Raw genomic sequence first — 25,246 nt, 5'->3', positions numbered from 1 at the left:
CGATCACGCTTACATTCTTGGTCTCGAATCCTACAAGTTGGTGTAAAATTTCGAAATTGAAATTCTCTTCATATCAATTGCATGTGTAAACGCCATAACTGCGCCAGTAAACGCCCAAGTAACACATCCTCAGAGGCACTTGAACTCAGCCCGGGCTGATCCTATCCTTCCATTGTTGTCTGAGAAGAGCAACCGATTAGTCGTTGAGCAAGTCCATAAGATTGTCCAGCGCGGACGGCTTCATATCATCCGTCTCTTCCACGATATGCATAGCTTGAGTCTCTTCGACTAACGTTGTCTTAACTTCATTCTCCATTGGTTTCTTCTCTCCGTTGACTTGATCAGCGGACAACGTCACCCTCCTTCCTTTTCATCTTCATCCATATCAGCGACAAGCTCAATGATCTCTTCGTGGGTGTAGACACGGTCTTTGCTGATAGGCATCTCAGAATCAGCGTCAACTGCTCCCCCGGGGCCCCGAGTGCGCGCTTGGCTGGTCGCAATTTGACCGAGTTCCTCCGGGAATAGCCAAGGGAAGCTTATGAGAGGGAGTTCAGTGCGAGGTACCGTCACGTTCGAAGGGTTCTTTCTCTGTTGTTCTTCAATGCGACGGGCCTCCAGTGCAGCCGCTACCTGCTCCTGCGTGACACGGTACATGGCGATGACCAAGGAAAATATGGGTCCGTCGGAGCGCCCGAATTTGTCGTAACATTGACGCTGAAATCCACGGCGCAGAGTGCCCACAATTCCGCCCAGCTCTTCCTGCAACTTGTAGTCACGAATGACACAGCCGTGACCGAGTACAAAGGTCGACCAAACCTCGAACTCAGTCTCGATCTCATATTGGGCCATGATTTGTCGCATGCTAGTGTCATATTCGGCTTTGAGATTGCGGGCAAACCCCATGTAAAGGTCACTACCAGCAGCTAATGGGGATTCCAGGATGCGCGAGTCGAAAGGCTTCTCCAGATTGGGAGCGAAACAAGGGCTTATCACCGCATCATACAGTTGTCCGAGGATTTTTCGAGATGTGTAGATGCAAGATGGGTTCTTGTGACGTTTTTCCATAAAGTGTGGCCACGCCCTGGGATTCAAAGAGCGTTCCATCCTAGCATGTGCGCCGCTTTTGTTGTAATCAACGGCATCGGAGTGGAGTTGAGCGAGGCGAATGCATTTGTCTTCCCAAACCCCCCGCGGGAGCTGATCAGCCCAGGACATATGGGCGTGCGCAATTCTGGGAAGGCAGTCATTCTTCATATAAGTGACAAAGAACGATGTGACTTCATCGACTGTCACGTCGTGGTCAAGGTCTGGGGCTCTGGAGCCCTTGTAATCCATGCACCTGGTGAACCAGTCCTGGGGAATCAGATCCGGGTCCCAAATTACGAGGTAGTCATCTCCATCGAGATCACCTCCAGAGCACATGCTAGCAATGTCCTGGTCCCCTGTCTGAGGAAGAACGACTACGTCCCGAAGTTCCCGCAGCTCCGGTCTGTTCACTGCTCGAACTACACGGATATCCCCGGGGTGAAGGGAGGGGTTTCGAGCGAGGATACAAAGGCCCTCAATGATCTCAAAGTCACCACTCTCTGGTAGCCGGCAGATCTGCACGAAGATCTCGGGAAGTGCGGCTAGTTTTTCCTCATACGAGGCAAGTGGCGACGGTACCCTGTCTTTGAAGAAGCCCTTGAGAACTCCTGTCTCGTCCATGACGCCGAGTACGTTGGCCCCCTGGTCTATGGCAATTTTGGCTTTCTCCTTGAGGTGCTTAAGATGCCAGGATTTCCAAAGCTCAAGCATGGTATTGACAAATGGCTCCTCAGTTCGTCTGAAGCCATGATTGACCATCCCAGACAATATCAAGGTTATTTGGTTCGTGTCGGTGTACTTCTGAAGTATCTCGGTTGCTTTCGAGTCGTTGCACATGGCTTGTTGAATGTTATTCAACATAAATTCAAGTTTGTCGTGGAACACTCCATCTGAAATGTTCAGAGCTGAAAGCACCAGGATCAGCTGGCGGTTTAGAGTTGCAAGTGAGTACTGGGACCAACGGATTATCTCCAAGCTGTTCTGGTTGGTTTCAAACTTCTGTTGACTTGGACGGATGTGTACTTCCTGGGGCTGAGGATCCGAGGAGATAGCCAGCATGCCTTTGGCTCCCCCAAGGCGAAATTGGAAGGCAGACGGAGGGTCATCAGTTGGAGTCGTGATCTTGTGTTGGGATGTGACCATCTGAGCCAGGAATTTGGATATCTTCCCAATGCCGTCTGAGAAAGTAAAGCCATTACGGACAACGTCATCGCATGGGACAGTTTGGACTGAAGAACCCGTGAAAGCTCGAGTGGTCGAGAAGCATTGTCCCAGTCTCGCAGCATATTTTGCCACATTTCGGATATGGTTGAATTGTCCCATCCATGCTCGGATGCTTGCGGCTGAGACACCGGCGTCCGATGCGAAAAAGTACGCACCGTGCTCACGAAATTGAGAGTTGCCGAATGCGAGGAACTCGTAATGGCGATCTCCGATGACAATGCCATTTGATAGGGTCCGTTTGACACGGGTGAAGATTTCATCATTGGCACTTCCCTGGGAAGAATTAATTCGACCTTCGGTCTTCTCATCTGTAAATCGAACCCGGAGAAAGCGTCCAGGTGTGGCTGTGTGAGAGAACTCGCGCACGACTCGATTTGAGATGTCCACAGTGGGAGTGTTGAGATAGATGGTGGTTGGAGTCACTCGGGCCGTGTGCATGAAGCAACAGTAGCTTGGGATCTTTGAGTCTGTGACTCCTTTGACATATTTGAGGTCAAAGATTTTCATGGGGTCAAGATACTGTTTCTTGTCGGTCGCAACAAACTCCAGCAGCCTTCTAGCCTGGTCATCTCCTAGATCCTGCAATCTCTCCACGAATTCGCGAGTCATGGTAAATTCGGAAAGGAATCCCTGAGACAAGCAGACCTCGAGTTGGTATCGGATCGCAAAGGGGAGGTGCACATAGTTCTGGTCTCCCAAATCTCGCAACAACGCGGAATCTTTGTTTGACTTGGTCTCAGAACGATCAATCCAATGCCACACCGGTATCGGTCGGTCTGGGCTCTCTACAAAGGAGCTTCCATCATTGATAGGGACATTGTAGTCGCTCAGGATGTTATGCATGAGCTGCAAATTGCAGTCAGGGTTGTTGACATGAAATCCATGGGATTCATCGGCAGAGAATGTGATCTTGAACACGTTCCATCGCCCTATTTAAAACACTGGTGAGCTTCGGATTAGGTTTATAATAGTAAGAGGATACTTACCAAGGTCAATGATATGCCCGGGCTTCTTCAAAGTGGTGGGAAGTGTCCTCAGCGAATGCGGGTTATGGGTCACGGCGGTCTGACGATACCAGCTATCCTCTTCATTCCAGCTTCTCTCCTCGATCAAAGTGGAAAGGGTGTCGTTGGCCTTTCGATGGCAGATGGAAGCGGAATTGAGAACAATCAGAAGTGATTGTTTGTTCGAAACAGGGTCGGATCGGTCGTAAACTTGAGCCAGTTGGAGAAATGTAAGCTTGATCCGATAGTCATGCTGGGTCATATCCGCAGTCTTCTCCGATCCTCGAATTCCCACTTTGAAATATATGTACAGGCACTTGCGCCGGACATTCACGACGAATCTTGGGTATGCCATGCCGTGGAAACTCTGCAAGAAGTGAACTTTTGAGGGACCGAGGAGGACGCCGATGTCGACTTGAGTGACTTTTAGTTCCTTGACCGGGATCAAAATCAGCGATTCATACTCTCAAATGACTTCGTACTCAGTTCGCACATACCAACTCCGCTGGAAGATTTATTTCTGGACGAACGGGGCTCTGGATACTATCGCTTGACCGGCCACAGAAGATACGTAGTTGTATCTTATAGACACGGCCACTCCGAAATTGCACCTCGCAATAGCCGGAAGTCCAGAAATCTATGTCTGGGGGAGGCCTATGGACTTTTAGCGACAGTATCTCACTAATATGAAATGGTAAATGCTCACCTGAACCGAAGGCGGCCTTTTGAGCTCTGCTGACCAGTGGCGTCACTCCAAAGGTCAATAGATACGATGTTACCGTAGGAGTTGAAAGCATCATATAGGTCGTGGGTATTGGCCTCCTTGGGAAGGCTAGACAGGTCGATCGCAGTGGTCTCACATGACTTCCAGGTGTCCCAACCTTGACCAGGCTGTGTGGGGGAACTTCGTGTTATTCTGGGGGAGTAATATTGGAAACTTGCGCGTTCACCTGCCATTGCTGGTTGTTTGCCTGAAGGTAGGAAAATAAGTGAAGTGCTCTTGTCAAAGGAATCAGGGGTGATGGAAGGAGGAAGGAAAGGAAGGAAGGAGAAGAGACGTGCGAGATCTCCAGTAAATATAGGAAGTCACATGCACTGGAGGTGAATTGCCTAATATGGAAGGAGCCTGAGAGCGACGCTGGTGGAATCTGGATGGCCTCAGAGATACGATAGCAAAATATAAGCACTATATAAGCTGCGAGACCTCTATATCACTATCGCCAAACTGTGAGTTAAAAAATCTAACCTCCACTGGTTGGAGTGCGAGCGAAGTAAGGCTAGAGTGCGAGTTGACTAACAAGTGCGAGTGAGGTAACGTGAAAGTACCAGTGAAGCGACGAAAAATTGCGACTATGCAAGAGAATACTGCGAACAATCCCAAGAAGACCACCTATAACACCACCAGCAAAAGGAAAAGCAGCATATTACATAGACATCTGGAGCACGAAGCGCCATACACAGAAACAAAACCGCAAGAACAGTTTATTGCAGAGGTCACTGATCTATCTGATCGCCCGACCTAGTAAAATCCGTACTAGTGAATAAAAAGTCTCTCGAAAATTCCAGATCCATATCCAGATTAAGATCCTGAAGTCGATTCTCCTCATATTTCCGCCCAGCCTGCGGCTCCTGAGAGAGTTCATCAACTTGACTGCGTTTCGACACACTCCTCGACTGTGACTTAGTCAGGCTGTTGGGGTCAGCCTCGGATAGTGGCATTCTCATAGAGCGAGACACCCTGCTAGTAGGCGGTGGACTTCTGGTTTTAGGCCCCAGCCCTGCAGCGAAAGAATTAACTGGGACTCCTGATTCGTTCGTTGGCTTGCTGTTGCTTCTTGGTCGCTTCGGTGTAGGCTCGTTCAGATTGGAAGCCATCGATTCAAACGACTCTGTTAGTTTTGTACCATCTTCGTCGTCGCTGATTGGTTGAGGGACCCTTGCAGCAGGGGTTGTGGGGTGCATAGAGGATCTGGTGCGCTGGTGTTTGGGTTCGTTTGTTCCAGGGGCATTGGCAGAGAAGCCCATTACACCCATTAATCGGCCGATGTGTTGCTGTGCTTCGGAGAATTCACGGGCCTTGGAGGCGCGTTCATCACGCAAGGCTTGCACCTGAGATTAGAGTTAGAATGCCTAGGCCTTGAGAGGGGAAAGGAATGGGAGGGGGCAGAACGGAGTGGTGTTTACCTTTCTTTCCAAGTGCTGTATGCGTTTCTCTTTCAATTCGGCAGCTTTAGATGCTTCAAGGAAGACAGCCTTTAGAGCAGTTTGCAATCGGCACTTCTCTGTCTCGTGCTTTGCAATCTAGAGATTTTCACATATCAGTCAGTTTGACTCTTGGGCTTGGTTCATGTGTCTTTTATACATACCTCAGACATGGCCCTGGTGGCCTCGGCTTGAAGATTTGTGTTCAAACTCTCAATATCACTCCGTAATCCATCAGCTTTGTGAAGTGCAGAAGAGAGCCTTTCGAGTTCACTATTCTGTTCCGCCACCTGTAAATCGTCAGTATAGACCGGTGAATACTGAGTGATGTCAATGATCTTACCCTTGATTTCAAAGATTCTAGTTCAGTTCGCATGCCATCCTCTGTCTGATCAGCACGAAGCTTAGCCTGCTCCAGAGTGTTTACAGTGTCGACAAGCTCTTGCTTCAAAGAAGTAGATAGGTCTGACAAGGTGGCCTTCTCAGAAGTTAGTTGATCAAGAGCCTGGCGTGCCTCTTCATTCCTCGTCTGTAAGCCACAAATCTTCTCATGAAGCTCTTCCAGCTGATCTTCTTTCTCGGTTAGAATAGCTATTATCTCTAACTCCTTAGAGCGTGACTTCTCTTTCTCTGTCAGAATGGCTTGCTCAGAGCTCTGCTGCAGCTCCCAAAGCTTTTCTTGGACAGAGCCTAGAGACGATGTCAACTCCTCGCGGTACACGACGTGTTCCTGGAGGAGTTGTTCAAGGCGTGTATTCTCATATCCAAGTTCAGTGAAAGACTCAGATGATTGTCTCACTTGAGTCTTCAACTCTTCATTTTGCCTTTTCAGTTCCTCGTTGTCATGGGCATATCTGTCTCGCTCTGCCTCGGCAGCCCGCAAGGGTCCTTCGACATCATTACAGCGGCGCTCGAGATCAAAGCACGTATCCTCAATCTTTCTCATCATCGTCTCCTGAGAGGTCTGTGCATTTTTCACGAAAAGCTCGGTGACCCCAGAGCGCCAATCGCGATTGATGGGGTTGGAGGGGTCACGTCCGTCGCGCAGAGTGAAGAATCCGCGGAAGTCCTTCGTACTGGTTCTCGAGAAGGCACAATCGGCTTTTAAAACAGATCTCGCCACCCGTGCTAGGAAGGATTTCATGATCTTGCCGTCATGTGCCGAGAAAATCATGTCGTAGAGCCCAAACAAGGAGAGAAATAGCCTGTTCCGCATTGAGTACAGCTGCGATGTGCACATCGTCTGACCGCTGCATTGGCTTTCACTTGGCTCGCGCAGAAAATACTCGACCATTTCCCCAAGAACCTCCCCCAGAGGGGTTACTAATGTATTAGCGCTTGTAAGTATGGTTGTCTGATGTAGGCCTGCTAATACCAAGTCTGCTAAGTGCAGCATTTCCATAGTTCCTGCTGCCGGCCACTTGCTACCTTTCAAGGCATCAAGAGTGAAGATCAAGAGTCGGCGGGCAGTGGATTCTCCCAATTCCTAATGTAAGATGGGTCATCAGTAAGTCCTTGTTTAGGCATGGGAGCTCCTGTCCTTACCGCTAAAGACTTTGCCAGACGTGAAACCAACGTCGGGGGTATAACTCCTATCGTCCCGTGACTATCCTTGGACAGAAGAACATCCATGCCAAGATCCCTTAGCTGAGAAGACAGCGAATGCGACGGGAGAAGAGTGTGCAGGAAGATGATCACCTGTCGTCGAACAATTAGCGTGTTGCATGAGTACGGCTTTAGGAGAGTACCCTAACTCACCATCGTCCGCGTTACACCTTCAAGACCCTCTCTAGCAGCTTTCTCGCACAGCTTGGCAATCTTTGAAGAATTACCAGCTATCCAAGCCCTTTTTTGCTCTGGTCCAGTGGCATCAGCAATGCATATTGCCAGCCGAATACTCTCAGCAGCCTCGGACGGTGCCAAATTGCAACTGGACGAACAAGCCAGTATGACACGCAAGACAACCAAATCGAGTGTTTTGAGGCCGCGCTTCTGGCCAAAGAAATGTTTAATGTTGAGCAACCATGTCGGGCTCTCTGATCCGTGTTGGTTCTGGGATGTTGTGTCTAGTGCTGTCGCTATTTGTGCAAAGGTTGCCAGGCACAAGAGGTTGCCCATATGGTCGTCGAGATTGCGCAATATCTTGGTGAACTCCAGCTGGAGATTGGACATGATGTCGGATGGAATATCATCCAATATTCGTGGTGAGCCCCTGATTCCGGAAATCAGGGCGTGAATAGGTGCTATTGTCTCAATGCAGGGCTTCCCTGCCATTGTGTCGACCAACTTCGTGATGAAGGGGGCTATCCTGGCGGGTGGAACAACACCCGCTGGTAGGGGCGATGATAATAAAGCAATGCATGCCGAGGAGTACTATAACAATCAGTTGTTGCCTTCTGACTAGCGTTCAATGGTTCGAGGCAAATCTCACCTCGACGCCCTCATCTCTCACGGCTTTTTCCAGAAACGCGTCTAAAAGTACCGGATTCCGCTCTAGCAAGGCATCTCTAAATGCCGAGGCAGATGCTAACTATGTCAAACTCCAGTTCCATAAAAAATCACGTCAGAGCTGAATACACACCAAATACAGTGATAAGAGGCAGAGCGACGCGTGACCGCGATAAGGCTTCGACCAAAACATCGGCTAACAAGCCGACTTGACAGGGCTTCGAGATTGCCCAAGAGCTAATTGTTGATTGTCTTCTTTGGTGAACCAGCTCGTTGAGGTCCTGGTATTATCGGTCAGTATGGACACCCTCGATGCCCGCGGCTTACAACTCACCTGTAACGAAGGCGCATAGGGCGCGGTAACCACGCGTTCCACCTCGCGCACTAGCTGGGCGAGAAGCTCTGGCATTACTACAAACTTATCAAGCAGGCGCAAGCAGTATTCAATACCGAATCTGGGTGGTTACGCGGTCATCTTTGTCTCCCGCTGTTGGGACGACACGGATGAGGTTCTTTGCCGCTCGTTGCCCCGTCAACCATTTGGACCGACATTTCAACTCTTTGTCCAACTACTACTCTAGTTATTGGTGCTAAGAGGATAAGAACAAAATATCACTGACCAGTCGAGAGATATCAATCGCCTTTCTTGATAAGACTGCTCTTGGGAAGCATCAAGCGGATGAATAACACGCGTTAAACGGGTACCTGGTCACCCCCACGTTCTGCTTCTCCGCACTTGACTCTTACCGAGGAGGGTCCAAGCCGGAGTACCCACCTTCGACATCCTTCAATCTACAGGGAAGACCCCGGAAGAGACTAAAAAGCTCCCCCCCCCCCCCCCCCCCGGCTCTTCTTCTCGGCCGAACTCCGAGATTATTGACCCGAATGGCGGAGTAGGACAGGCGCCTTCTGCGCGCCCTGGTGTGTTGCTTCCTAGCACCCATTTCTGCTTTGCATCGTACAGAATAACCTCGTTTCCCCCTGAATTCGCATTCTATATCCCAAAGTGCCTTCATTTTTCTATTCACCATGCGACCAGTCCTTAGGGTTCCGCGTGCGCTACCGGCACCGGTCTGTCGTCCCCGAATCCCACCTCGCATTGACCTGGCTCGCGGTGCTAGATTGAACAGTACCAATGCCACTGGAAAAACAGAGAACACAAAAGAAAGCGACTTTTCCAGTTCAGAGTCTACGACCTCGCCCTTCTGGACCCCAACCAAGGCTCTGCTCGTCTCCGCATTTGCTGCGGGGTTGGGCTACGGTTACGCCTCGTATAACCAGACACCATCACAAGCGTCGAAGAAGCCACAATATGGCTCGACAAAGGATTTTGAAAAGGTAAATTGCCTAACCCCTGCTGCGGCATGATTTCACACCAGACCAGCACAACAAAACTAACACCCGACACCCAATCAGGCCATCAGTGAGCTGAGAGCGAAGCTCGGCGACGACTCAATCAGCACAGAAGAAGACGAACTCCACCAACACGGCTACTCGGAATGGTCCAGTTTAAATGCTGAGCGACTACCAGTCGCAATTGCATACCCCACGACCACCGAAGAAGTCTCTGAGATCGCCAAAGTCTGCAACAAGTACCGCATGCCGATGATCCCGTACTCCGGCGGCTCAAGTCTAGAAGCCAATTTCTCCGCCCCGCACGGTGGCATGACCATCGACTTCGCGTTCATGAACAAAGTGCTCGACATCCACCCCGAAGACATGGACGTCGTCGTCCAGCCCTCCATCCAATGGATGGATCTGAACGAGAAGATCAAGGAAACCGGCCTCTTCTTCCCTGTTGACCCAGGCCCATCCGCAATGATCGGTGGTATGGTGGGCACGAACTGCAGTGGCACCAATGCCGTCCGCTATGGCACCATGAAGGACTGGGTCATCAATCTCACGGTCGTCCTGGCTGACGGCCGCATTATCAAGACCCGCAGACGTCCACGCAAGACTTCTGCAGGATACAATCTTACTGGATTGTTTGTAGGCTCCGAGGGGACGCTCGGCATCGTCACCGAGGCTACGCTGAAGCTGGCCCCGCTCCCTGAGCAGACTCGCGTTGGTGTTGTTGCGTTCCCGACTATCCGTGACGCTGCTTCAACTGCTATGCAGCTGATACGGAAGGGTGTCGTTGTGCAGTGCATGGAGATCATGGATGATGTCCAGATGGACGTTATCAATCGGGCGGGTGGAACCGGTCGTGAATGGAAGGTCTCGCCTACCTTGTTCTTCAAGTTCTCGGGAACCAAGGCTGGCGTTGCGGATAGTATCGATTTGACCACGAAGATTGCGAAACGCAATAAGGCGGAGTCTTTCGAGTTTGCTCGTGATGACCGTGAAGCTCATGACCTGTGGTCTGCGCGGAAGCAATCTTTGTGGAGCATGATGGCTTTGCGCAAGAAGGGGTCGGAGGTGTGGTCGACGGATGTGGCGGTGCCTATTTCTCGTTTGCCTGATATCATCGGTAGGTCCATGGAAAAGTTTACTCAGTCGCAAATACTGACCGCTGCAGAAATCTCCAAGAAAGAACTGGTCGACCTGGGCCTCTTCGCCAGTATTCTTGGCCACATTGGCGACGGTAACTTCCATTCCAGCATTATGTACAACCGAAACGATCCCGTTGAGAGGGAGCGCGTGGAGAAAGTGGTATACGATATGGTTGATCGTGGATTGGAAATGGAGGGCTCATGCACAGTAAGTTTTTGCGTGAGATCGATACTAGGATGCTGGCTGATCAGGTACTACGATACTACAGGGCGAACACGGTGTTGGTTTAGGCAAGAAGGGATCCCTGAAAAAGGAAGTTGGGCCTGAAACAATCAACGTTATGCGTAGTTTAAAGCGTTCATTGGATCCGCACTGGCTGCTCAACCCTGGCAAGATATTCGATCACGATGACGAAACACCTGGCCCGGGGCACTGATTGTGATTCAACATTGTAAATAGTTCCCAAAACAATAGATTTGGTTTAGCATCTAAGAATATTCAGTGAAGATGGGCGAAGTGATGTCGGGACGGTGTCTCCACGGCGAGGGTCCAGGCTTGCGAAAAGGTGACTACGAAGACGTATAGGCGGTCTAATCTAATCAAGACTAGTAGTGTTAGTCTAAGGGTACAGCCATCACCAGCCACCGGACATGTCGCTAATCCGGAAGGAGTAGACCACTTAAAGAAGTAGTACGTAGGTATGACCAGGATATGACCCTATGACCTTTGTTGCTCTTTCCTCTCCGCAACTCTTGCCTCTTGGCCAAACGTCTTCAAACAAACATCCTCATCACATCAACCATGGCGAATTCCTAATTTCCCCCTCCCCTTACAGTTGAGTCTGGATTTAGCGAGTCATACGATGACCTCCACGATATGAATGGGTTACTTGTACTCTTAACTTCCTCGGGTTCCCAACCTTACTGTTCGACATCAACACTCGCTCACCCACCGCGAGCATCAGCGCGACATTTGAGGAAAATCTCATTCCCACCATCTAGGTAAGTCGCGACCACACGCCTAGTCAATTATGCCTAAGAAGTTAATTTCTTCGTCGATTAGGTACCAGGAGAGGTCCCTAGGTGCCCCCATCCTGCACTTCCTCATGTCCGTTCCCTGTTCGGCGTCTGAACGGTAATAGCGTGCGGGGATTCTTTACAACGATTACCGCATGTTTTGCGAACTGTGCGATGGCAGGAAACCTCCGACCCTCTACAGTGAACCAAGGGTGGCATGGACCGATCTTTCAGACGGACAAAACAAGGAAATTCATCAATCTGTCCTCACAAATGACCCATGATGTGGCTCTCTCTCTGTAACTTCCGACTTCGTGCGAGACACCTGGACGTCAAGCGCTTCAGGATCAAAGGAGGCTTCCTACTACCGCAGCAAATCAGGGGCGCCCAGATCCTATGCACGCCACCGGCAACACCTGCGACATCTGGCACGTACCCCAGCCGATCGAGCTCAAACGCGGGACTTCGAAGATCCCTTTCCCATGTCTAGCGCACTCAATCTGCCTATAAAGCCATCGTCATGCGTTACCTTCACCCCATGTTGTTTTTACCATGTGGTGCCGGGTGGGAGTCGGAGTCAACCACCGAAATCGCCCCTCGCATCCGACTCTCCGTTGTCTTCGTCAAACGTGGCAATATGCCAGAAAGCGGCTTGTTTTGGGGCGCGGCTGGTGCATGGTAGCGGCGGCTCAGGTGCCTGGTTGTAACCATGTTGAGCCTGGTGAGGACTACCCTTCGCCCCATTTCGTGTTTTCTCTGCAGTATTAGTTAGTTAACAGGAATTCAATGCTTAGGTGATATGGCTCTCCCGCGGAAAGGCGTTTTCAACTGAGCGACCCGCCCCCCTGAAGTCGGTCTTGGTCAGCCTCGCTGATTTCTGTGACAAGTGACAACAACCATGCTTTGTTTGGTATGTGATGACTTTCAAGACACTCTACTCCCTAGCACCTTGTGTATAGCTTCTGTGCCCGATGCAAGTTCCTTGTTGTTTTGGGGGAATGTTCATCGAGCATAACAAAGGCTATACGAAGTGGTCCTGGGAAATAGAGCCTAGGAATCACAAAACCCTCACTGATACAATTTCATCAGAGCAAATTAGCGACAAGCATAAAGAGACGGTGCCGGAGATTGTCACACTGTCAGAGATCTGTGAGCACAAGGACATGTCTAACTGTAAGTCAACATCCCCCATACAGCTTTCCAATCAGACTACTTGGATGGACATGACTGGTTCCTCCTGATATCTAAAGGAATATCCTCCATTGTACTTGAAGGATGTCGAGCATGACTATGAGTTCTAGATTTTAACAAGGAGTGAATGCTAATAATCTGACTTAGGGAGATCCCTTCGAGATTCCCCACTTGTGGACCCAAAGGCCTCTCGACCGACAAGGGATAGCGCAGCTTCAACAGAGAGGGATTATCTTCCCTGAGCCCACCGGCAACCCTCCCCAACCACTTAACTTCACACGAAGTGAACTTTTGTGGAGGTCAGGTCCAGACCGGCCGTATTCCTACCACTATACTACCTTTACTCGTCCGCGACCTTCGGCGCATCGCCAGGAATGCTATTGCTCGACGGGGACTTATCCCGGCTTCAATGGTACGGCTGGGTGGCAAGATCCTGGCCAGGAGATTAGTCCTCACGGTCATTGGTGTTGAGAACAATCGTGCAGGAGATGGTCTTTATCGCCTGCAGAATAGAACATCGATATGCACTGGACAGGCGTCAGAGGTATACAGCCCTTTTAACAGAACTCGAATTCCAATCAATCATCAAAATGCACTCACGTGGTAAATGACAAAGACCAGGCCCTTTCCAAGGGAACCCTGAGGTTCCGCGTCGAATACGCTTGTTCTTTTGTATAATCCTAAGGACCTAAGCTACTTAGTACTTTCTGCGTTGGTCCTCAAGCCGAGCAAAATTTGCGAAAAAAAAAAAACACTCCTTGATAGACTCCGATAGGGGGAATCGAACCCCCGGCTGCCGTGTGAGAGACGGCGATGTTAGCCACTACACCATATCGGATGGGTACTGATGAGTTTCAATTTAGTTCCATTAGTTCTGACCCTTCTAATCTGGCGCACTTGGCTTTGGGCGTACCCGAGTTTGGTCCTATATAGTCCCCTGTTCCCAACCCAATACCCAACAATCCAGGTTCTTTTTCCTTTCGCCCTCGTGACCTCGTCTCCCGGTAATCCCTGGGTCCTGCAGGTGAGGCATTTTTTGCTATTGATCCGTATCACCGAGCTCCTGAACTCCTTTACTCCCTTTCCCGTGTGACTCGTCGACTCTTCTGCACCCTGGAAACGTTTGTACTGTGTACCAGAAAATAGTGACTCCTTCCAAATCTCGCAAAAACAAGGAAATACATGAGTCATCTCAACAGGAACCAGTTGACCTAAAAGCCAATAGGATCAAAGTCAAGCATGGCGGCTACCGGCGTCCGTAAGGAACCAGGACCCGTGGACCCGTGGACTAACCTTTGAAACTCCAGCATCCATTGATGGGATCCATGGCTAGATGGGGTTTTCTAGCGATTTTTATTACCGTCTAATGTGTCATAGTTGAATGCCAGGCATCAGCCCCTCCGGCGTTTCCTGATATTCTTCCTTCTTTGATCAATCAACAGCTTTTCTTGAGCTCGTTCATTTTCAATGACCTCAAACAATATTTGTACACACCTCCAACTCAGCCACTTACCTCGGTGTGTAATCTTCGCAGTTCCCCCCCCCCCCCCCCCCCCCCCCCCCCAAGCAAGCTGCATATGCCAAGCACCATGGCCATGCTGCACCCCTTCTTTACTCCTCTTTCTTGGTATCCCGATTCCTGGGCCCTGAACGAAATTCATTACCTGAACTTCCGGTCCAGGTCTTATTCCGAATAATGGAATTTCTCTCTCGTGACGATATAACATGCACCTCACTCTGCATAAAACCAAGACAATGATTTCGGGGGCCATGAAACGCTAATCCATATATGGTAAGGCTATTTGTATTGCATTGTCAATGAAGCCGGTAGGTAAACTTCACCAAAGTGTGCTACATGAAAAGACCACATTTGATAGTCTTCCATACCGAATCTAAACAGTACATTGACAGGGCTTAGGTATAAATAACGTTAACGCTAGTCCAGGAGGGGACTAGCGCCCGCTGTCATGTGCAGTTATGTACGCACTGCGTAGCGCCTTTTTTAGAATGAGGAGTTTTATTAGCCAATCAGCTTCACCGCGTTCACCTTAGCCCCGCACACTTATCTTAAAGAGACTACATACCACATTAGGTAGGGCAACCCATTTGCAGATCTGCCCCGGGGGCTACTCGCTGGCCATCTCTTGACTAACCAGATCCCGCCTTGGGCCCTTGGAGGCTCAGGGGTCATTACGAGTGGCAATCTAACTACCGTCAACCAGAAACGCTTCGCCCGCACATGATGCTCGTTATGTACACTGGTTAAGATGCTATCGAAGGGAAACTGCTTTTTTGCGAGCTAGGATGTATTGCGCAGGTAATCCGAAATCGTTTACAACAGAAGGAATTTGAGAAGACCTCGCTTTACCGGTATCATATCACAACTTTCCTACTCATCTTTGGCATGTATGTTAACCAAGTACGCTGTTAAACCCTATAGGTGTTGCTCATCTCGCTGTTCGGGCCGCCACGCGGACGTCTCATGCTGGCTAAATTTAACAAGTCTGGTGTCTTGAAAGTCAGAGCGTCGCCTACCTACAGCTTCACGAGCGAGGCCGAGGCGTCTTGGGACTTTTTCTTGAGCTACCATGCCTTAAGCCTCGCTATGGGCCAGATATAGAATTTGGTGATGATAGGTAGTTAACAAATATATACATGCGCACCATGAAGACCTCTTCTACCTGGATCTATAATTCACCTTACAGACTCCCGTCGCAATCGCAATGCCGCAATCTTTGACTGGCCAGTTGGCAGTCGACTGCTTCGATACTAGCGCGAGGTTATAGCAACGAGGGCCACTTGGGTCCTGGCGTGCCTTGACCGAGTTGTGCACTGTGCAGTACCGACCTTCCCGGGTATGATGCGTGTATGTTTTCCTCCTCCATATCCTCGTTCCGCACTCTGCTAACAATTCGCAGCCACCCTGAAGCCACATTCAGTTGTCGCCTGGGCCACCGCGGGTGTAGCCTGCGTTTGCCTTCCTAGATACAAAAGAGCATTCAATACGTATGTGGGTGACAACTGACAATCGACACCTGAGATGTTTGTCTCGTCATGTGACCCTAGGGTGCTCCCTAGCACTATATAAGATACTTCCCACCAAGGTAGTCCTTTCCTTCTTTATCATCGACCTATCTATCTCCTCTTCCATGAACCTTATCTGTAGACTCCGCTCGACACTCCCTTCATAGCCCTCCCTCCGGCCCGACAGGCTGACAGACCTGCCCGTTTTGAATTCTTACTTTTGGCACGTTCTCTTCCGGATTGTTGCATCTTCCGGAAACATTGTCAGAAATCATGATCGCCAAGGAGGTGGGAAGTATAACTTTGGCAGACCCTGGCCTGCTTGAGAAAATTGACCAACTATTTGCTTGTAATGTGGGAGAATACGTCGATCTTCCACAGCTTGTGGTAGTGGGCGACCAATCAAGTGGAAAGAGCTCTGTCCTAGAGGGCTTAACCAAGCTGAACTTCCCCCGTGACAGTGGTCTCTGCACTCGCTTCGCTACCCAGATCATCTTCCGGCGAAACGTCAACTTGGTTGGCCGAGAGATCTCGGCTTCCATAATTCCAGCACCGGATCTAGGAACGGACGAGGCACAGAAACTAAGAGACTGGAATGCTACTGGTCTGCAGGCTCTCGGCGGAGAAGGATTTGCTCAGATGATGAGAGAGGTAGGGTTACGAAGTTCTTCCATATTTCCTCAGAATGTGCCCTGACTTGGCTAGGTCCATAAGCTTCTGAATCTCAGTGATTTACAAGTTATTGGATCCTTTGGAAAGGCGACTTTTTCCAACAGTGTTCTCCGGCTTGAGATCTCTGGCCCCCAGGAGGATCATCTCAGTGTGATTGATGTTCCAGGAATATTCAAAACCACGATCCATGGAATCACCACAAAAGATGACATAGTGCTCGTTAGAAACATGGTTTACAATTACATGAAGAACCCACGCTCTGTCGTGTTGACCGTTGTTCCAGCAAATGTCGACATTGCGACGCAGGAGATTATCGAGATAGCCCGCGAAATCGATCCTACTGGCGAAAGAACGCTGCAAATCATGACCAAAATCGACCTGGTCGATCAAGGAACCCAAAAGAAAGTAATCGATATGATCGAGGACCAGAATACCAGTGGCAAGCTTGGGTGGATTGTTGTCCGGAACCTAGGACAACAGGAGCTTGAGGATGGAAATGTCGATCGAGACCTTCTAGAGAAAAAGTGGCATCAAAGTCCTCCGTGGAACCGTGTGCGAGCTGAGAACTTTGGCATCAATGCTTTAAGAAAACAGCTCCAACTTGTTCTCACATCACACGTTCGCCGCACATTTCCTTCGGTAGGCCACATTGGGGATTTTGTGATAGTTATAAACTCGCTAATGACATCCGCGGCTCTAGGTACGTTCGGAAACAACTAAGAGGCTTAATGCCGCACGAAAAGCTCTCCAATCGCTTGGAACTGAGCGGCAGACCCCGGAACAGCAACGCATGACGCTTCTGGACATCGTTTCATCATTTCAACAAATCACACATCTGGCGCTAGTCGCGAACTACAGTTTGGATGACATTTTCGATACAGATCGGGATGTTCGGTTGGCAACCATGGTCTCCAGCAGAAATGAGGAGTTTTCGAATCACGTTTCCACATGGGGTCACGAATTCGCATTTACCGATACATCCCAGACAGACCCTCTACCAAACCCTCTACCAGAGCCAAAAGAACCAGAAGGATCAAAAGGGTCAGAAGAATTGGCAGGTTCATCCGACGAGTTCGCCGCAGAAATTGAGCCAGCGAAACAGTGCGGAGTTGATTTCATTCCAAGCCGCGGAATTCAGGCAGATGAAGAAGTGCAGGAAATTTTGCATGATGCTGTTAACGTCCCTAGAGCTAAAGATGGTATCTCAATCTGGATGGGAACGGTCTATCGTGAATCTCGTGGCTTCGAAATTGGAACCTTCAATCATACCTTGCTGTCGGCATTGATAAAAAAACAATCCGCGAAGTGGTCGACCCTGGCGCAAGGATACATGAGTGATGTGATCACCATGGTTCACCGATTCATCAGAAAGGCACTTCTCGCTGCCTGCGGTGATATCAGGATTTCGACCAACATCCTCACTCGCCTATGGGATGAATTAATCGGCAAGTATAAGCAGGCTATTTTACATGTTGACTTTCTGTTGAAGGTCGAACGTGTAGGGACGCCGATGACCTTGAACCATTACTTGAACGATAACCTCCAAAAGTGCCGACAAAAAAGGTTCAAAGAAGCGCTATCCTCGAAGAGTCTGGAAGGCTGTCAACATGGAGAGGTCGTCCGTGTTAGCGATCTCTCATACTGTGACAACATGAGCAATGCCGAGCATACTGTCCACGATCTCCATGACATTCTACAGGCGTACTACAAAGTGGCCCGGAAACGATTTGTCGACAATGTTTGCATGCAGGGAGCGGATTATTTCCTCGTGACCGGCCCGGAAGCTCCCATGAAGTTGTTCTCGCCATCGTGGGTCAATGGTCTCTCGGACAAAGCATTGGAGGAGATTGCCGGGGAGGATGGCAACACAAAGCGGAGACGTCTACAGCTGCAGAAGGAAATCGCCGACTTGGAAGCTGGCAGGAAGATTCTCTTGGATTAATCTTGAAGAGGCTGAAGATTTCAAGAAGAGTAAAGACTTGGTATTTCTGGATGGTCATTTGAAATTGATTGCTGCCTAGGTAGATGATGAAAAAGGATTTCAATTGCTTTGCCATACCGACAGTCTCCTGGAATTATAATTCCAGAAATAAGTTCAGTGTCACTACTATAGCGCTACCATCTTAAGATAAAGACTGTATTTTGGAAGGAAGTCAATACATGACAAGATTTACTTGGCTACTAATTTCTATTTGGTGCTATATCCAACCTAATACCTTACACACCTAGCACAATACAGATGGTCTTCTGAAATCGTATTCGAGCGAATATCATTTTCCGTATCAAATTAATACCAGAATACCTCTCCAGATGTTCGATGTTTTGTCCAGTCATACTTATCAATATCGATAGTATCGATCATTGCAGGCAAGAATGGATAAGTAGAGAGGCAAGACACTAACCAATGTCAATGGAATTATTCCTGCATATGGCGGATCCAGTTAGTACTATGTCATATTTGGCTGATGGAGATAAAGATCGGGGTCGATACTCACTGATACAACGTGTATTGGTAAAGGACTGGGGACTAGTGATGAAGGTGAGCTGTTAGTAAGGACGTGTCCGGTGAGTAGGAGGAGGACGTGTTGTAAACATAGCCCTATGCCATGTTGGATTGATCCCCGGAGGGCTGGGCAATGGTGAGGTGGTGATTAACTCCAATCCCTGGAGGCCTAACGCCGCCTAAGTACGGTCCCTAAGTACCTACTAAGTAGGTAGGTAGTGAGTGAAATGGATAAAAGGTATTTTCTAGTCGGCCAGTCAACTGGAGACGTATTTGATATGAAATATTGTATTTCATCAAATTTTGCGTTGACACATATTTCAAGGATACTACGTGTTTGGCTCCAAATACTATAGTTTGATGGAGTCCGTATTTCGTGTGATTTAGTCTTGTGACTATCTTTTGAAGAAAATGGTTGCGCAACCATGTTGCGACCATTCGAACTTTGAAAATAATAGTGACACTGTATTTCAGAACCCCCCAACTTCCTGCAGGTACCTTGTAACCTTACTACTAGGTGCTTCCTGTACCAATAGCATCGGATCGCCAGTGTTCCAACGTGCTCCAAGAAGAAATGAGAGATGACAGAATAATCAATAGGCCAAGAGAAAGAATCTGTGGCGTGGAATAGAATAACACAAAATGGCTCGGGGTGCAGAGGAGATTTTGCATGCGGCTACAACATCCATCACATCCTAAGGGGGAACAGCATCACAGAGAGTTGTTCGCGGCCCATTTGTTAAAGTCCGGTATCGCCCATCTCTTCATCCACTCGCATTTTAGAATATCCTGCGCAGTGGGCCGCTTTTCTGGCTCAAAAGAGAGCATCGACCGCAACATATTCATAACAGCAGCTTTCTCTTCTACTTCGAAACCCACGATTCCAGCCTGGCGTCGTGGGAGTTGAATGTGCTTTTCAAAGCGGTCTTCCCAAGACCTCACCTGTCGACCTTCGTTTGGTTGCCCACTTTCATCGAAGTATGTGTGGCGCGCCGCCCATTTCTCCCACCACCGTAGGGGTAAGTTCCCTCGAGTATCAATCTGCTCCGCTGTGATATCGTCCGGCGTGGCAAGTATGTCCTCAAATAAGGGACGCTGGCCGAGTATTATCCAGATGGAACATGCGAGTGTCCAAATATCAGCTGAAAAAGAAAGACCACATTCTGGCTCGAAACGGGCTTCAGGGGGCACAAAGGACATAGGGGCGTGCGAGCTATATCGGGACTCTGTAGAGGGTCTGTATGCCTCTCCAAAATCACTGAGCAGGATCTTAGATTCTGGAAGGGAGAATTTCTCTGAAGCTTTTCCAAGCCAGATGGGAAGGACGGCGGTAGATGGAACACTAGGCTCAGGAGGCTGACCATCAAAACGAATAACTGGTTCTGACGCGGGCGAACCGTATTTTTCGTATAATCTTTCGATTGAGAGCTGATCAATATCAGCTGGGAGACATAAGAGAATATTGCCGGTGTGAAGGTCTGGTGTAGTTGTAAGCATATGGTTGTACAGCTATAAAGAATGGGGACTAACCTCCATGAACAACTCCTTTGCTGTGGATGTACTCAACGGCTAGCAAAAGTTGCACAATAAGCGAGCGAGCGGTCACGGCCTGAAAGATGCGTTTGTATGACCCGTCCTTCGCACCAGAGACACTACACATTGCTAGGGTTGTCACATAGCAAGGGTGCGTGCCATTAGGGCCATGAAAACAGTATCATACCATGTGCACCAACACACCCTGTGTTGGTACGGTTGGTACGGTAGCGAGCTTTCCGCGAACTGGCAAGCCTTTCGCCGAACTGGCAAGGCTATAGTGGAAGTATTCAAGCCATTCTTTCTCACTCTCTATTCTGCCTTATCAATATTACTCGTTCTTTATTATTAGCGCTACACGAATATGTAGCTTTTCTTGTCAAAATTCATACTAGTACCGCGCACAGGAGCGCAAAGCGACCGACTACGCTAACCTAAAGGGTCTTAGTTGCATAAAGCTAGTCCTCATCAAGCAATTATCCGATATGGTGTAGTGGCTAACATCGCCGTCTCTCACACGGCAGCCGGGGGTTCGATTCCCCCTATCGGAGTCAACCATCGAGTGTTTCTTTTTTTTTTGCAGCTTTTACTCAGCTTGAGGGCCAACGCAGAAAGTAGCTTAGGATTATGCAAGACGAACAAGCGTATTCGACGCTGAAGGTCAGGGTTGCCTGGGAAAGGGCCCTGTCTTTGTGATTTACCACATGAGTGCATTATTTTGAATTTTTGATGATTGATTGGGAATTCCGAGTTTTGTTACAAGGGCTCAGGCAGCCTCAGGGGCTGTATCTCTGACGCCCGTCCAGTGCATGTCGATGTTCTATTCTGCAGGTGATAAAGACCATCTCCTGCACGATTGTCCTCAACACCAATGACCGTGAGGAATAAGGATTAATATTATCTCCTGGCCTGGTTCTGCGCAGTGCAAACCAGCCAAACTCTGCAACTCTAAAATCGAACCTGAGACCCACACTGAAAAGCCAATCAGGAGAGTGAAAATTGTGTCCAATTGCAGGATGCTGACTCAGGGGCTGGGGCCGAGAGCGATATCGCTCCAGCGCTTTCGCGGTCAATTATTGCCACAAGCCTTCAACTTCCTCACTCCCCAAATTGGTAAGTGCAATTTCTGTTACAGCCTGATATTTTATCCTGGAAATGCCTAGTTGATCACGGCTATGAGGTCTGCGAGTCATTGAAGCTTATGATGCCTCCTGTACTGCATGCGGGGCTGTAGAAACGCTTTGACTCATACAGGCCTCTTGTTTTGTATTGCCAAATTCGACATGTAACTGTTGTCATGTTACGCATATTTGCTGGAGATTCCTTTTCGGTTTGAAGTTTTACGTTTGCTAACTCAGGCCAGATTGATACCCGCCTTCGTTAAAACCCCAAAAACAACATGGCGCCTGCATACCCTAAGAAGAAATGCGGTAAGTTCTCGATCCTGACGAGATACCGGGTGCACGATTTAGTCCTAACAAAACACAGGCGTTCTTGGTGCCACTGGCTCCGTGGGCCAGCGCTTCATCCTGCTGCTGGCAGACCACCCCTTCCTTGAGCTTCAGGCAGTGGGAGCTTCGGAGCGCTCAGCCAACAAAAAGTACAAGGACGCTGTGAAGTGGAAGCAGGCTTCTCCCATGTCCGAAAAGCTCAGCAATTTGGTCTTGCGTGATTGCAAGCCTGAGCAGTTCTCAGACTGTGACCTTGTCTTCTCCGGATTGAACAGTGATATTGCTGGCGAGACTGGTATGTGATTTCATATATTGATGATGGAACATGTATTAACAAAGTAACACAGAAATGGCATTCATCAAGGCGGAGATTCCTGTCTTCTCAAACGCAAAGAACTTCCGCAAGGACCCCTTGGTGCCTCTGGTGGTTCCTACTGTGAACCCCCAACACATGGACCTCATTCCTCATCAGCGCGAGCAATATGGCCTCAAGAAGGGCTTCCTGGTCTGCAACTCCAACTGTGCTGTCATTGGCATTGTCATCCCCTTCGCAGCTCTCCAGGCCAAGTTTGGCCCTGTCGAGGAAGTTGAGGTCTTCACCGAGCAGGCCGTCTCCGGAGCTGGCTACCCCGGTGTGCCTACTATGGATATCTTGGACAACGTCATTCCATACATCAGTGGCGAGGAGGATAAGCTCGAGAACGAAGCCCAAAAGATCTTGGGCGCATTGAATTCTAATGCGACCGGTTTCGACGAGCAATCGGGTCTCCGCGTCGGTGCCACCTGCACCCGTGTCGGTGTCACTGACGGGCACATGGCATTTGTCTCTCTGCGCTTCAAGAATCGACAGACTCCCACCGCTGAACAGGTCAAGGAAGCTCTGCGGGAGTACAAGTCCGAGGCACAGAAGTTAGGTGCTCCTTCCGCACCAGAGCCTGCGATCAAGGTGTTCGATGAGCCCGACCGCCCCCAGCCCCGCTTGGACCGCAACATTTGCGGTGGGTACACCGTGAGTGTTGGTCGCGTGCGTGAGGGTGCTCCGGGTGGTCACTTCGATATTCGGTTCGCTGCTCTCTCTCACAACACCGTTATTGGAGCTGCTGGATCATCCATCCTTAATGCTGAGGTTGCTGTGATCAAGGGTTACATTTAAAGACATTTTACGAAAAAGTGCAATTAGCAGCGCATGTCAAATAGATACAAATTTCATACATCGTACGAATGATTTAGATCTCGGTGGTCTCGACTGCAAAAAGGGAAATCCATGGGGTGGATCAGTCCCCAATATGTGATGACATAAGCAAGCGTTGAGAATCCACTAGTGGAGTCTGATTGGTGGGAGTGGGGAATAGGGCTCACAACCACCGCACACTAAGCGAATTCCTTTCTGATTTGGATCGTCGATTCTCAGATTGAGCCTTCTCCTTCGACACTCCGACCACCTAACCTTCAGTCGACAAATCAGTCAAAATGCGCGGCCCGTAAGTGTCATGAGATGATTTCCATCACTGTTGTGTGCGCTGGCCTCGTTTTACTCCAGAGCGCGAGTTTGGCCAGTCGCTACCGCAGTGATCGAATTTTTTATCGGCATCGAACAGCATCGCTAATGCCTATGTTTTTACAGCGGAAAGCACCAGAAGCGCCTCAGTGCGCCCTCGCACTGGCTCTTGGACAAGATGTCCGGAACCTACGCGCCCAAGGCCTCCCCCGGTCCCCACAAGCTCCGGGACTGCCTTCCCCTGATTGTCTTCATCCGTAACCGGTACGCTCGCGATACTACACTCGCTATGCGACGAACAATGAACTAATTTTTCGGTGTGTTATAGTCTCAAGTACGCCCTGAACGGTCGCGAGGTTAAGGCCATCATGATGCAGCGTCTGGTCAAGGTTGACGGCAAGGTCCGCACCGACACCACCTACCCCGCTGGCTTCATGGACGTCATCTCCCTCGAGAAGACCGGCGAGCACTTCCGTCTCATCTACGACACCAAGGGTCGTTTCACCGTCCACCGCATCCAGGCTGAGGAGGCTGAGTTCAAGCTCTGCAAGGTCAAGCGTGTTCAGCTCGGCAAGGGCGGGATCCCATTCTTGGTTACGCACGATGCGCGAACGTGAGTTCCACACTCCACAAGTTCCGTGTCATTCAGTCGTTGGACCAGGCTTTGGTTGATCGGCGGAGGACAAGAGAACTTGGAACATCTGTTCCATCTTTCTGGAAACAGTAAGATCCCACTTATAAGAACAAAGTTTTGCTAACTTGCGCTTGCGTCTACAGCATCCGTTACCCCGACCCTGCCATCAAGGTCAACGACTCCGTCAAGGTCGACCTCGCCACTGGCAAGATCGTTGACTTCGTCAAGTTCGACACCGGTGTTGTCATTATGGCCACTGGTGGTCGCAACATGGGTCGCGTTGGTGTCATCACTCACCGTGAGCGTCACGACGGTGGTTTCAACATCGTCCACGTTCGCGATGCTCTTGACAACCAGTTCGCTACCCGTGAGTCCAACGTCTTCGTCATTGGACAGGACAAGCCTTGGGTTTCCCTGCCCAAGGGTAAGGGTGTCAAGGTATGTTATCAGCCCCTAGCCTCGCCACCTACGAATTCAACTAACGATGTCTTCTAGCTCTCCATTGCTGAGGAGCGTGACCGCCGCCGTGCCCACGAGCTCGCCAACTAAATTCACCATATCTTCTGATATTCGTGGAATAGCTGGCTGCTAAAAGCAAACACTAAAAACAGTAGCTGGGAAACGGCGTCTTGACTTGCTTGACGTACTTGGATAATGCATTGTTCTTGTAGGTTCGAACCATAGCAAACAAACCAGGGACGGGTTAACCGCTTCGTTTCCGAGTGATATGATACCATTTGACGTTACTTCTTGTTTGAATGATTTAATGACCGTAATTTTTTTCCTCCCTTGAGCTTTCACCCTTTCGCCTCTATCCGGCTCATTAATTCCGCTGTCGCTCTCAGGGCTGAATTGCACCCCTCGTTCTCGGGCCCTCGTTATCCGGCAATCATCCCAAGGCATTCATCCACGTTCGTACACTAAAAGATTTTGTAACCTTTGGCTAGTGTCAGGCGGCTAACTGTAACCAATAGCCAGTCCAATTCCCCATAGTCTACTCCGTATAGAGCTACATATTTCTCACGTGACCTGGTGGCGCTACAGACTACAGTAGACAATATGATCACCTTTGCTCTCCCTTTGGCTTCCAGTGTATGTAGCAGTTTGCCTTCTAGGCCAGAAGTACTGCGTTCCACGGACCACCTAAAGCCGCGTGACCGCGTCTTCGTTCGAAGCTGAAATGCTCCCTAGCAGGTGGGATGACTACCTGTTTCCATGTAGGTTTTTGGAAATATATAGTTCCAATCTAAGAGATAGGTAGCCT

At 49.5% G+C, this 25,246-nt stretch overlaps 7 protein-coding genes across 7 annotated transcripts; 4 read left to right on the top strand and 3 right to left on the bottom strand.

Annotated features, from left to right (window-relative positions):
- Positions 1–354: 354 nt before the first annotated feature.
- On the bottom strand, positions 355–4,274 carry N7515_008026 (uncharacterized protein; the record flags this gene model as incomplete). Its single annotated transcript, XM_056668770.1, has 4 exons — positions 355–3,242; positions 3,300–3,750; positions 3,815–3,971; positions 4,024–4,274. The coding sequence occupies 4 exons, from the start codon at positions 4,272–4,274 to the stop codon at positions 355–357; spliced, it is 3,747 nt and encodes a 1,248-aa protein (XP_056518600.1).
- A 537-nt stretch (positions 4,275–4,811) lies between these two features.
- Positions 4,812–8,376, bottom strand: N7515_008025 (uncharacterized protein; the record flags this gene model as incomplete). The annotated part of the gene is made up of 9 exons (XM_056668769.1): positions 4,812–5,426; positions 5,502–5,618; positions 5,684–5,809; positions 5,863–7,005; positions 7,065–7,217; positions 7,278–7,892; positions 7,951–8,045; positions 8,101–8,248; positions 8,302–8,376. The coding sequence occupies 9 exons, from the start codon at positions 8,374–8,376 to the stop codon at positions 4,812–4,814; spliced, it is 3,087 nt and encodes a 1,028-aa protein (XP_056518599.1).
- A 620-nt stretch (positions 8,377–8,996) lies between these two features.
- Positions 8,997–10,896, top strand: N7515_008024 (FAD-binding oxidoreductase; the record flags this gene model as incomplete). Its single annotated transcript, XM_056668768.1, has 4 exons — positions 8,997–9,305; positions 9,384–10,437; positions 10,486–10,667; positions 10,729–10,896. The coding sequence occupies 4 exons, from the start codon at positions 8,997–8,999 to the stop codon at positions 10,894–10,896; spliced, it is 1,713 nt and encodes a 570-aa protein (XP_056518598.1).
- A 5,068-nt stretch (positions 10,897–15,964) lies between these two features.
- N7515_008023 (Dynamin) lies at positions 15,965–18,305 on the top strand (the record flags this gene model as incomplete). The annotated part of the gene is made up of 3 exons (XM_056668767.1): positions 15,965–16,342; positions 16,397–17,002; positions 17,064–18,305. 3 exons carry the CDS (start codon positions 15,965–15,967, stop codon positions 18,303–18,305), a joined length of 2,226 nt encoding a protein of 741 aa, XP_056518597.1.
- A 1,272-nt stretch (positions 18,306–19,577) lies between these two features.
- Positions 19,578–20,526, bottom strand: N7515_008022 (uncharacterized protein; the record flags this gene model as incomplete). Its single annotated transcript, XM_056668766.1, has 2 exons — positions 19,578–20,344; positions 20,397–20,526. The coding sequence occupies 2 exons, from the start codon at positions 20,524–20,526 to the stop codon at positions 19,578–19,580; spliced, it is 897 nt and encodes a 298-aa protein (XP_056518596.1).
- Positions 20,527–21,798: 1,272 nt separating this feature from the next.
- Positions 21,799–23,003, top strand: N7515_008021 (aspartate-semialdehyde dehydrogenase family protein; the record flags this gene model as incomplete). The annotated part of the gene is made up of 3 exons (XM_056668765.1): positions 21,799–21,829; positions 21,888–22,145; positions 22,198–23,003. 3 exons carry the CDS (start codon positions 21,799–21,801, stop codon positions 23,001–23,003), a joined length of 1,095 nt encoding a protein of 364 aa, XP_056518595.1.
- A 317-nt stretch (positions 23,004–23,320) lies between these two features.
- N7515_008020 (40S ribosomal protein eS4) lies at positions 23,321–24,531 on the top strand (the record flags this gene model as incomplete). The annotated part of the gene is made up of 5 exons (XM_056668764.1): positions 23,321–23,331; positions 23,475–23,612; positions 23,677–23,961; positions 24,126–24,420; positions 24,478–24,531. 5 exons carry the CDS (start codon positions 23,321–23,323, stop codon positions 24,529–24,531), a joined length of 783 nt encoding a protein of 260 aa, XP_056518594.1.
- Positions 24,532–25,246: the final 715 nt, after the last annotated feature.

The sequence above is a fragment of the Penicillium bovifimosum genome (assembly GCF_028826915.1).
Source record: "Penicillium bovifimosum strain IBT 22155 chromosome Unknown utg000006l_segment0_segment0, whole genome shotgun sequence".
Classification (NCBI taxonomy): Eukaryota; Fungi; Ascomycota; class Eurotiomycetes; order Eurotiales; family Aspergillaceae; genus Penicillium; species Penicillium bovifimosum.
The sequence above is the reverse complement of the archived record's forward strand: the minus strand, read 5'-3'. Positions and strand labels throughout refer to the sequence as shown.